General features: G+C 65.6%; 2 protein-coding genes across 2 annotated transcripts in view; one reads left to right on the top strand and one right to left on the bottom strand.

The window, feature by feature from the left end:
• Positions 1 to 354: 354 nt before the first annotated feature.
• Positions 355 to 11,723, bottom strand: part of MRPS11 (mitochondrial ribosomal protein S11) — a 133,303-nt gene continuing 121,934 nt past the window's right edge. Inside the window, exons 2-7 of the mRNA XM_056113852.1 lie at positions 3,497 to 3,549; positions 2,842 to 2,940; positions 1,813 to 1,911; positions 1,416 to 1,545; positions 756 to 821; positions 355 to 543 (exon numbers count right to left, since the gene is read on the bottom strand). Of these exons, the coding sequence (XP_055969827.1) occupies positions 436 to 543; positions 756 to 821; positions 1,416 to 1,545; positions 1,813 to 1,911; positions 2,842 to 2,940; positions 3,497 to 3,537 (543 nt within the window). The 5' untranslated portion in view covers positions 3,538 to 3,549 and the 3' untranslated portion in view covers positions 355 to 435. The remainder of the gene's footprint in view (positions 544 to 755; positions 822 to 1,415; positions 1,546 to 1,812; positions 1,912 to 2,841; positions 2,941 to 3,496; positions 3,550 to 11,723) is intronic.
• Positions 3,723 to 8,748, top strand: MRPL46 (mitochondrial ribosomal protein L46). The gene is made up of 4 exons (XM_056113851.1): positions 3,723 to 3,858; positions 4,083 to 4,278; positions 4,844 to 5,017; positions 8,406 to 8,748. Exons 1-4 carry the CDS (start codon positions 3,724 to 3,726, stop codon positions 8,654 to 8,656), a joined length of 756 nt encoding a protein of 251 aa, XP_055969826.1. The 5' UTR covers position 3,723; the 3' UTR covers positions 8,657 to 8,748.

Genomic DNA, 11,723 nt, shown 5'->3' with positions numbered 1-11,723 from the left:
GTGGCTCCCCAGGGGACCCTGGCTGAGGATGGCCTCACTGGGGCTGCCGGCTGGGAGCCTCCACATTGGGTGCTCCCTCCAGAATGTCCCAGAGGCAGAAGTGCCCCCAGCGAGACTGTGCTGGGACGCCGCTGGAGACACCGCCTTGGTCCAGGGGCTCAGACATCTGTCTGCAGGGCACAGGGCCCCTCCACTGCCCTGACTGGGCTTGGGGATCACCCCTGGCAGTGTTGAGGGGCACAGACCGGGCAAATGCCTTCACCCCATATTGATGGCCGTGGCCTTCCGCTGGTCTTTCTGCTGCTCGTGCCCCCCACAGCAGGACGGGGGGAAGTGAGTGACTGAAAGCAGACAGCGGGTGGCAGTCTTTATTTCCTGGGTGGGGACTCTGTATTTCTCACGCAGGGGAAGCTGCACCTTTAGGGTGTCGGAGCCTCACAGCCTCCGTGCCTTCCGGGGGCGGCAGCCATTGTGCGGGATGGGAGTGTTGTCTGTGATGGAGATCACTTCCAGGCCCCCCATAGTCAGGCCCTTGATGGCGGACTAGAAGAAGAGAGACAGAATAGTGGGTGACCCGCCAGCCCGGAGCCCCCCATGCCCCACTACAAGCAGCCCCTTTTGGCGCACAGGGCAGGTCCCCCGACGGGGAGCGCCAGATTCCATGATCCAGACAGACACGCACAGGAAGCCCCGGGTCCTTGCACAGCAGCTTCCGACTCTGCTTGACGCCCTGGACACACAGTGGCTTCACTCACCAAGCGCCCCGGTCCTAGGCCCTTGACCACGACGCGGATGTGGGTCACGCCCTTGCCGAGAGCTTTCTGGAGAGGAGAGCGGTGGGTCGGGTCAGCACACCCCTCTCCGCGCCCGGCAGCCTGGCAGCACTGCCACCTGCTGGACAGTCCGCACCATGGCACCCTGTGAAGACTCAGGCCAGGGGCTGGGCCTGCTTGATACTTTGTGACTTTCCAGTGACAGTTACTAAGCGGTGCTTCAGGAATAGTTACTAGATGATGCTTAAGCAACAGTTACTGATCAGCGTTTCAGTAAGTTACTAAGTGGTGCTTCAGTAGTTACTGGGTGATGCTTGAGGAACAGTTACTGATGCTTAAGAAATGGCTACTTTCTCTCTCCGGACCAGAATCTACTGGACCTCATCACAGATCATCTAAGCTCCCTTCAAACGCCCCTGGGTCCCTCCACCACACTCAGGCCAAGACTACCTGGACCCCGTGGATTCTTAAGGGCTTCTGAGGTGCAGGCTGTCCGGACCCACATCTGCCAAGGGGCCCCACCTCCCCATGCCCCTCCCTACTGTCCTGGGGTGGAGGCTCTCGAGCCCACAGCATGGGGCCCTCTCCCAGGCCAGGCCAGGGATGCCCAGTTCTCGGAGCGCCTTCCCTTGCTCTGCTCACCGCCGCGGCCGCAATGCCTGCTGTCTGCGCTGCAATGCCGGTGCCCTTCTTGGCATTCCGGAAGCCCTCAGTGCCACAGGACGTGCGGGCCAGGGGCTGGTTGGCAGCGGAGACCACCTGGATCTGTGTGCTGTGTGCAGAGAAGGCAGGAGGGCTGAGATACGGCCGTTCCACTCTGGGGCCCTCACCTACCCGCACGGCTCCAAGTGCCTCCCTGGGCTGTGTCTCACTGAGCTGGGCAGACATGGTGCCTGAGTTCCTGCCCCAAGTGCCAGGGAAGGTGGACTCGGGCCCTGGATATCGGGGAGACTGAGGGAGGGGCGGCAGGTGAGGGTCCCCGAGAGCTCTTTCAAGAGTCACCCCTGTGAGCCTGTGGCAGACACCCCTCCCGACTCACTTGTTGTGGGAGGCCTTGATGTGTGCGATGGGGATCTCCTCGAACTTCCTGCCCGCCCACCGCAGCGGGCTCTCCTGCCCGGGCACCGGTGGGTAGATGCTGCAACGAGAAGGGATGCGCGGGCCACGTTCCCCACTGCGGCCTGAGACAGACTTTTGGGACAAGCAGCATTGCCCAAGTCTAGCCTATCCCTCCTTGGACGTGGGGCTCGTCAGTGGAGACCCTGGCTGGCACCCCCCGTGCACGGCTGGGACTTTCCCTCTTCCTGTCCTTGGCTTTCCAGATACCAGGGAGATCCTTTCAAGCCTTGTTTCGTTACCTACTGGCTACCTCTCCAAGCACCACTGTATGGGCTCCCTCGCAAATCCCCCACCCCCCCATGATGGCTCTGGTAAGCCACAACACCTGGGTTAAAGGGAGACCTCTCAGCCCCCCCATGGCACACTCTGATACAGCTGGCCAGTGGCCCCGCAACTGTGCCCACTGATCTACTGTCATTCTCAGAGATTCCTGCGCCCAGCCACTGTTCTCTGGATGCTGACCCCCACAGTGCAACAGGACAGGTGGCCGTGGCCACGTGAGCCTCCGTCCCCTCCTGGTGGCACATTGGCCTCGGCTCTTCCTTCTAAATACCAGACCCGGCCACCCCCTGCCACGTGTCCTGGATAGGGATCTGGACCCGAAAGGTAAGCTTGCAAGGGGCCCTGGGCTTTTGGTCTTGGGGCGCTGCTCTGTGCCCAGCAGGTGGCAACGGACATCTGCAGCTGGGGGCCCTGGGTTGGGCTAAACCCGGGGTGCGTGAGCCCTCGGCACGTGGCTCCTCACCTTGCCCGCCTCAAGGGCCACCTGCACCCCTGGGTCCCGCTCCGCCCAAGGAGCCCTTCCCACCTCGTCCGCCCAGCGACAGGGCAGCACGGTCCGGTCTCGTCACTGGGTGGGGGGGAGGGCGGGAGGGGTCCTGCCCTAGCGCCCGGGAAGGAGACCCCCGCGTGCACGCGACAGGGCCGGGGTGGCCGCACCCACGCCCACCTGAAGCTGCCGCGGCCGGGGCCCGCAGGCGTGTCTGCGACGAGCTCCGGGGCCGCGGCGTCCTGCGCGCCGTGCAGGGAGCGGACGGCGGCGGAGAGCCTGCGGGCCGAGAGCGCGGTGAGGGGGCCGGGCGCGGGGAGGGGGTCCCGGGCGCGGGGAGGGGGGGTCCCGGGCGCGGGGAGGGGGTCCCGGGCGCGGGGAGGGGGTCCCGGGAGTGGGGAGGGGGGTCCCGGGCGCGGGGAGGGGGTCCCGGGAGCGGGGAGGGGGGTCCCGGGGAGGGGGGTCCCGGGCGCGGGGAGGGGTCCCGGGCGCGGGGAGGGGGTCCCGGGAGTGGGGAGGGGGGTCCCGGGCGCGGGGAGGGGGTCCCGGGAGCGGGGAGGGGGGTCCCGGGGAGGGGGTCCCGGGCGCGGGGAGGGGTCCCGGGCGCGGGGAGGGGGTCCCGGGCGCGTGAAGGGGGGTCCCAGGGAGGGGGGTCCCGGGCGCGGGGAGGGGGTCCCGGGCGCGGGGAGGGGGTCCCGGGCGCGGGGAGGGGGTCCCGGGCGCGGGGAGGGGCGTCCCGGGAGCGGAGAGGGGGGTCCCGGGCGCGTGAAGGGGGGTCCCAGGGAGGGGGTCCCGGGCGCGGGGAGGGGGTCCCGGAGCCGCCGTGCGCATTCACCGGCTCGCCGCGCGGGCGCCCGCGTTCCTCAGAGCCTGCATGACCCGCTCGGGCGACCCCCGCTCCCCGCCTCGAGCCCCGCCCGGGCACCGGCCTCCTCACGGCCGCCGCGGACGGTGGGGCCCGGCACTTCCGGGGCGGGGCCGCCCGCGCGCCCGGGGCCCGGGGTCACGTGGGCCGGCCCGGGGCCTGCTGGGAGCCGCGCGGCCTGCCGGGAGGCCGGGAAGATGGCGGCGCCCGCGCGGGCGGGCCTGCTGCGGGCTCCGTGGCGCCTGTGGGGCGCGCTGTGCCTGCAGCGGCCGCCGCGGGTCTCGAGGCCGCTGACCCCGCTGCAGGAGGAGGTGGCGGCGCTGCTGCAGCAGGTGCGCGGCGGCCGGGCGGGGCGATCGCGCCGGGCGGGGGGGGGGCGGCGCGTGCCCGGCGGCCGAGCGGGACGGCCCGCCCGCACCCCGGCTCCCCGCCGGCCCCGGGCCCGAGCCCCCGACGCGACCCCGGCCGGGCGCCGCTCGTGGATTCCCCCTGGGGCGGGGGGCGGGGGGCGCCCGGACCGCCCCCCGCGAGCGAGCCCGCCCCTCGGCGTCCGCAGGTCGAGGTGGAGCGGAGCCGGTACTCGGACCACGAGCTGCGCGCGCGGGAGGAGGCCCGGCGGCTGGAGCGGAAGCGCGAGGAGCCCCCCGAGGACGAGGACGCGGACGGCGAGCGCGACATCCTGCTGGCGCAGGACCTGGAGGACGCCTGGGAGCAGCAGTTCCTGCGGTTCCGGCCCGGAGCCCGCACGACCGGTGCGCGACCCCCGGCCAGCGGCGGGACGGGGCGCCGGGCCCAGGGCTGCCCCTGGCTGCTAGCCGCCGGACAGATCGTCGCAGGGGGGAACCTTCCTGGCGGGGGAACCGTCGGTCCTTTCCCCGCCCCCTCCCCTCTGCCCAGCGCTGCCCCAGAGCGCAGTGAGGGTGTGGGCACCTTTGTCTCCTGAGACTGGGGGTTGCAGATGAGGCTGGGAGGCAGCAGTGCCAGCCTTTGCCCTCTTCTTCTTTCATTCACCCCCACCCCCCCTTTTTTTTTTTTTTTTTTTGGTCTGAGGTCCTTAACGGGGCTCTGATGACCTCACAGGAAGAGGAGATGATGCTGATCGCTCCTCTCCTGGCCCCCGTTGTGGCCGACCATGTCTCAGCGCTGCTTGGATCCCCGGCCTCAAAGCTCTCAAGCTCCTACTCTTCCAAAGGAAGGCTCGGTGTCCGCTTCCTTGGTGGACACCCCCTGGTCGTCTGGGTTACTGACTCTTGCCGTGCCGGGGGGCCATTGGTTCGGAGCTCCTGGCGGCAGCTTCCTCATCCCCTTCTCTTCCAGACGCTGATAAGAAGAACGACCGCACCTCACTGCAGCGGAAGCTGGACCGGAACCTTGTCCTGTTGGTCAAAGAGAAGCTGGGGGACCAGGAGGTGTGGGTGTTGCCCCACGCGGAGTGGCAGCCTGGAGAGACCCTGCGGGGCACGGCCGAGCGGGTCCTGGGCTCGCTGGCAGGTGAGTCCCCTGCGCCTTGCGGACCCTGCACTCAGTGTCCCTGTTAGTCTGCGAGCAACCAGATGGGGCTCCACTGTGCGCTAGAGAGCTTCAGAGGGCTGTGGGGGCGCCCCAGATTAGGGGCCACCCTGGAGGCTTTAAGTTTGTTCACAGAAGCGTATTACATTCAATGTTCCAACACCAATCACACCATCATTACACCTTGCTGCCCTGGGGGCTTTAGTGGGCTGTGGGATGCCCCGAGGGGAGGGGCCACCCTGGGAAGGACGCTGTGTCTAGGGCCCCGGGGATGGGACATTCCTGCCAGATCAACAGCCGGTGCCTAAGTTCAGCGAGGGGAACCTCTTTAGGGGTGCCGCATCCCCTCTGATCTCAGGAAACTGGCTTTGCAGAGCTTCCTGCAGCCGGCTAGACGTTGCAGGCAGACGGCCGAGCGTCTGAGGGTTCAGTTCTGCCTTACAGCTCCAGGCTGGCGTGGGCATGCCGACAACTTCGTGCGCTCAGTCGGGTGGTCAGCTCGGACTGTGGGGGTCAGGAGAGCGTCCACCCGTCTGTCCATCCTAAGGGGATTCTGGGTTCGGTGCTGTAGGAGCTGCTCTGTCTGTCCGTTCTCTCTCTGGCTTCTTGGTGTCTGGTGCTGCCTCCTGGTGTCGACTGTGCTTCCACACTCCCTGGTGCGTGGGGTGCCAGACTCTCGGCCCTGGCCCGGCGCTGAGACTCCGTGTGGGTCTGGTCAGGTGTTTTGGAGGGGCGGTTCTGCGTGTTGTTGGGTGCTTTGCTAGCGTCTCTGAGCTCAGACCCACCCACACCCACAGAGTGACGACCAAAAACTGATAGTGGGTGCCGTGGGCCGCAGGGCAGTGCATGAGAGAGCAAGCACTGAGAGCACCCAGAATGAGAGCCGGGGCTGCTGGTGTGGCTCCCAGCTGAGCTGCTGTCGCCTCCCTGTCCTCTTACTTAGACCTGCCAGGATTCGCGTTTGGAAATGGATCCTGTCACCCCGCTGAGAAGTCTTCCAGGGTTGCCCACCGACTCTTAGGCGTGTCCTGTGCTCCTTCCCGGGTCCCGAGCTTCTTGTCTCCAGCCCTGCTGCTCACGGCCTGTGTGTTCCGGGAGGCTGGGCTCATCCCAGACACAGCACTGTCTCGCCCCTGGTCTTGGCACTGGTGGGCTGACTCAGCTCTCGTCGGTCACTCCGGAGGGGCACTGGGATGGGCCGGGGCAGCAGGAGACAGTAGTCTCAGCAGGGTTGCAGGGCCAGGCCTTGCTTGGTGACGGTATGTGCAGCCGTCATAGACATGCGGAGCCCAGCACCCCCCTCCCATGCATGCCCTTCATACCCCTCCCCCCCGTACATGCCCTTCCGCTGTGCACATCTCCCCCCACCCCCATGCATCCTCCCCTGTGGGTCTTCCGCAGCTTCTGTGTTCTCAGTCCGGGCCCCCAGATACGGAGGGCAGGTGAGCACAGACATGCTCAGACTCGGGGCACAGGCTCCAGGAGGCGGCCCGCAGACTGAGGGCAGAGGCTCCAGAGCTCCAGAGGTAGTTCTCAGACTGAGGGCAGAGGCTCCAGCAGGCTGTGGGGGGCTGCTCACCAGTGCGCCTCTTCCTCGCGGCCGCCCCACCATCTGCTCGGGAGACACGTGCCTTGTTGTAGTTCATCTCCTCGTGCTGAGATCTTCGTCTCACTGTCGAGAGACAGAGCCCCTGGGTAGGGGGATGCCCGCTGCTACCTGGTTGGTGTGTAGAAGCAGCGACGTTCCCGTCGGTTGGTCAGCACAAAAGGTTGGCGTGCTCCTCTAGACATCACAAGAACTCTTGAGTGCATGGGAGTGTGCGTGTGTGTGTGCACGTGTGCGTTGTAAGTACGTGCGTATGTGTGAGTGCGTGCGTGTGCATGCATTTCTGCGTGCATGCATGTGTGCGTGAGTGCATGTGTGTGTTGTGTGTGTGTGTGTGGGGGTGCATGTGCATTTATTCACAAGGTCTGTCACACTCTAATGCACTGCGCAGTGCGTGGTCTCCTGGGTGATGGTGGTGGGTGCCTTCTTGTGCCCCTCTGTGCTTCCCCAGGGGATTCCATGTCTGGGATGATCAGGTTCTCTGCATTGACTTGCTCCATCGGGGGTGCTCTGGGCACAGACCCACAGGTGAGGAGGGTGAAGAGAGCCCCGAGGTGAACCCGCACATGCGTGCCCCAGCAGAGGTGGTGGGAAGGTGTCCCGCCCTAGGACGGTCTCTGCGAATGGTGCTGGGGAGGCTGGGCAGCACCTCCAGGGAAGGACAGGGACCCACGAGCCCCAGGCAGGAGCTGACTCAAGATAGACTCCTGACTGACAGGGGCGGGGCGGTAGTCCAGTGAAACAGTGCCCAGGGTCGCTCTTGCCTGACGCAGAAGCGGAGGCTGGGCAGGGCTCCCACTCTCGCGGGCAGTAGCTGCTGTGCCTTGCAGGAAGAGCTCCCACGGAGCGGGCTCGGCGGGAGGAGTGGGCCTGAGAGGGGCTCCTGGCCAGAATCAGGGCGACGCTCAGAATGCACCAGCAAAGACAGTGACAAGGCAGGCGATAGAGGAATGGGGCCGACAGGCGGGGACGATCCGGCCCCCCTCAGGAGGGAGCTGCGCCCTTGCCCTGCCAGAGGGTGTGGGATCATACGAGATAGCTGTTGGTGCAGAGAGACGGGAGCCCGGGGCACACCGGGAATCTCAGGGCGTTGTCGGAGGAGAAGAGACACCAGGCAGGTGGCGGTGCTGTGCTCTGGGAGAGGGGCTCAGATGCACAGAGCTGACGGGCCTTCCCCCACACGCAGAAACAAAATGAGGGGCCGGAGAGAGACAGCGGGGAGGGTGCTTGCCTGCACACAGCCCGAGGTCCCCCAAACACCACCAGGAGAAATTCCTGAGGGCAGAGCCAGGAGTCAGCCCTGAGCATTGCCCCAGGTGTGACCCAAACCTTGCCCCCCTTCCCTCCCCCCAAAAATACCCAAAACCCGTGAGGTCACCTGTCTTTCATGAACAGAGATTGTTTCTGTGCCCACGTCTGTGGTTTCTCTGGTGCCAGTTTGGATATGAGACTGGGATCCTGGTCCTAGGGCCCAGTTTCATGCCCCTGCCCCCCATCCCCGCCCTCCCGTTGTGCTGAATGCTGAAGCCCTTTCCTCCCTCATGTGAAACGCCGGCTAGTACACAGCTTCCCCCACATTCTCTCAGCCTCGGGGCGCACCCATTAGCATTGTCCCTACTGTCACTCTCAGACCTCGCTCCTCAGAGGTGCCTAATCTGAAAGCATCGCCGGGACGGCTCTCCCGATGCCGTGGAGGATTCTAGGAACCAGAACCCACTGGTGGCCATCTCCTCATCTTGCCATTCTGTTTTCTGTCCCCTGCAGAGAACAAGGTGGAAGCCAAGTTCCTGGGCAATGCGCCTTGTGGCCACTACAAGTTCAAGCTCCCCCAGGCCGTGCGCTCGGAGAAGAACGTCGGGGGCCGCGTCTTCTTCTTTAAAGCGCTCCTGCTCTCGGGGCAGGTGGCCCTGGCTGGGGCCCAGCGGCCCCATGTGTGGGTCTGCAAGGAGGAGCTGGGGGACTACTTGAAGCCCAAGTACCTGGCCCAGGTGCAACGATTCCTCTTGGACCTCTGAGTGCCCCAGGACACCGGAGTGGCCCCGCGTGTGCCAGAAGCCGGGAGCTGCAGGCTCGAGCAATGAAAGCTTCTCCCGGTGCCCTCCCCTGAGCCGCGGGCCTGGGCCCGAAACATGCTGCTCCGTGGCTTCTCGCCCGCCCCGGCTCCTTTTCCTCCCTTTCTGCTGCCGAGGGAAATGTGGTTTTGGCGATGGCTCCTTCTCCTGGTGCCGGGACTGTCCTGGGGCACCCCGCCCGCCTGGTCGCCACCTCCCCACCTCTGGGACATGAATTGTTTTCTCTCTCTGCACTCAGGACACCGTGCCGACTCTTTTTTTGGTTGTGGTGGTGGTTGTTGTTTCTTTCATCCTTTCATGCTCCAGGATTGGATCCAGGCCTTCAGCGCACGGGAACTTGTTCATGAATCCTGTGTAGCTGGGGACCCAGTTCAGGGGTGGGAACAGAGCTTGAGCCCTCAGGCAGATCGGGGCTGCTCCCGGGCACCCCTCCACGTGGGAAAACGAGAGGGCCGCACTGCTGTTCGCCGGTGGGCTCGTTCCGGGTGGGGTCCAATAAAGCACCTGACAAGCAGAAGAAAGCCTGGGCACAGCACGCGGGATCTACCTGGGTTCCTCTCCACGCTGGGGGGAGGAGGGGGCCTGGGGTCAGCGCCAGAGCCCTCATCCTTGTGGAGGCCTCTGTTTCTTGGGTCCCCCTGAGTGTGGCCGTAGGGGCGGTGGCCCTCTGGGGAAAACCTCACGGTTGGGGCACACCTGGCAGTGCTCAGGTTTGTGCTGGGTCTGCACTCAGGGGTCACTGCTGGGGGGCTTGCGGGACCATGTGGTTGGCCGGTGCCAGGCCAGCGCCCTCCTGGCTGTGTACGTGCCCACCTGCAGGCGGGCCCAGCTTCTCGCCAGCCAGGGCCACGGCACCAGACCTCGATGGGGACAGCTGCTACGGAGCAGACATGCTCCTGTGGGCCCTTGGAGGCCGGGCGCCAGGGGCTTCCGACAGCCTGCGCTGCTGTGCCCAAGACGCAGGTCCCCACCCTCTCTGGGCTCTGAACACGTGCACGGTCTTGAGATTCCCAGTGCGGCCCCGCACCCCTCCCCTCCAGCAGCATGCAGACCCTCAGGGCCGACCCCCACACCCTGCGCGCACACCGCACACACTGAGGGGGGCCTTGGTCTGTCACGTCTGTATCCTGCCCTCCCCTGTGCCGTGCTCTACAGAGTGCGTGTGTGCATGCGTGTGCTGATGTGCTCTTCTGTGCTCCCTGTGCACGTATGTGGGTGGGTGTGCTGGGAGGCCATTCCTTGTTAAGGTGGGAGCTGGCCTGTCTTCCCCGGCTCGGGCCCTGCCCCTCCACAGCAGCCCTTCGTCCCCTGCTGCTCTGCCACTTTGCCCCCCTGGCCCTGTTCTGACGCCCTGACGCCCCGAGGCCCGGTCAGCCCCACCCTCAGCGCTCATGTCCCTGTGGGCCCAGCGAGTTCTGTGGGGTCAGGGATGTGTCACCCCCACCCTGCTCTGGAGTGCCTCTGCTTATGCTGGAACTGAAGCATTCAGACCCCTCTTGGGGGGGAGGGGTCACATAATGTCAGCACTGCCTCTGGGATGGGGATGGCCCTCAAGGCAGGTCCGCGTGGACTTGCCTTCCTGGCCTCGTGTGTCACTAGATGCCCAGCAGGCAGCAGCTCTGCACTGCGGCCCTGAATCTTGGGGGAGTCGTTCTTGGGGCTGCTGGCGCAGCCAGCTATCTGCCATGCTGGGGGGCTGGTGGTGTCTGGGGCGGGATGGGACTCTGCCCGCCTCCCCCATGGGGGTGTGGCCACCATCCTGACCTGGCAGTTCTTGCGCTGTCCACAGGGAGGCGCCACACACAAACACATGCCCAGCCAAGTCGCTGCTGGCAGCTCTGCAATCGGGGGTGGCGGTGGACACAGATGTCCATCGCGAGGACCCCACCCCAGATCTCTGCTTCGTGCCCAGAAAGGGCAGGGCTGTGTCACCGAGCCCAGTGGGCAGCAGGGAAGCGACCAGCAACTGCCTCCTCCTCTCACCTTTGGGGTCTCCACGCCCAGAGGTGGTCAGCCTTTGACCTCGCACAGCCACAGGCAAGGGCCCCAGCAGAACTACTGGCCTTGGTACTGACCCCACTGTGGCCAGGGAGAGTTAACGGACCGGTCCACAGCAGGAGCCAGTGTGCCCGTCCAGGGGAACACAAGCTCTCCCCAGCCCACGGGTTCTGTGGGAATGAAATTGCTGTAATCTCCTGGCATCTGTCCACGCTGGCACAGGAGCTTCCGGTCCCTTGTGCCAGTGCGCTGGGCAGTCCCAGGAAGCAGCTCAGCACCTGAGGCCAGCACCCCATCCTCTGTTTCAGGGAACCTGCCGCTCCTCCTGGCCCCGCAGTGCTGTCCTCGCTCTTCCTGGCCTCTGCTGGCCTGCCCACGGGAGGGGCCCGGGGTGCCCTGTCGCCATCCAGACTCCGTCTCCCTCAGACTGGAGCTCTTGGGGTCCGAATGGGGGCAGGGGGCGCTAGGTGAGCAAGTCAGCAAACTCCAGGCGCCATCCAGGATCAGGTTGGTTTGGGGGAGTCGGTTCAGATCTGCAGGGTCCCCGGGGTCCTGCCTCACATGCCTGGGGGGACCGGGGACGCAGCCGGAGGCCCAGGAGGGTCTGGGAGAGCAGCCGAGGGTCTCCGCGCGCTGAGCTGCAGCCGGGAACACTCGCCAGCCCCACGGCCACCTGCGCTCAGGGCGTCTGCCAGGAGACGCGCGTGCCCGGCTCTCAGCAGCAAATATAGAAGAAAGCCGGGGCGGGGAAGGCGCTCGTACCCCCGCCAGCCCTGCTCAGATTTTGTTTCTGCTGCCCCCGCCCCCCACTGTGGTGGTTCCCCACAGCGAAGTGGCTTTTAATTTTTTAATTCATTCTTCATCAAAAATTCACTTTGGTACAGAGTGCATACAAAATTCAGAAGTTAGAAGGGTGTTGCCGCCCCTCCGCCCGCCCCCCCAGTTCCCTTCCTGGAAGGCCTCCGGCCCCCGCGTTCCTCCCGAGCTAATCAATGCGCATCTAAGTAGATGC

Source organism: Sorex fumeus, unplaced genomic scaffold, assembly GCF_029834395.1.
Source record: "Sorex fumeus unplaced genomic scaffold, SorFum_2.1 ptg000024l, whole genome shotgun sequence".
Taxonomy (NCBI): Eukaryota; Metazoa; Chordata; class Mammalia; order Eulipotyphla; family Soricidae; genus Sorex; species Sorex fumeus.
Note: the sequence above shows the minus strand (reverse complement) of the source record. Positions and strands in the feature narration are given on the sequence as shown.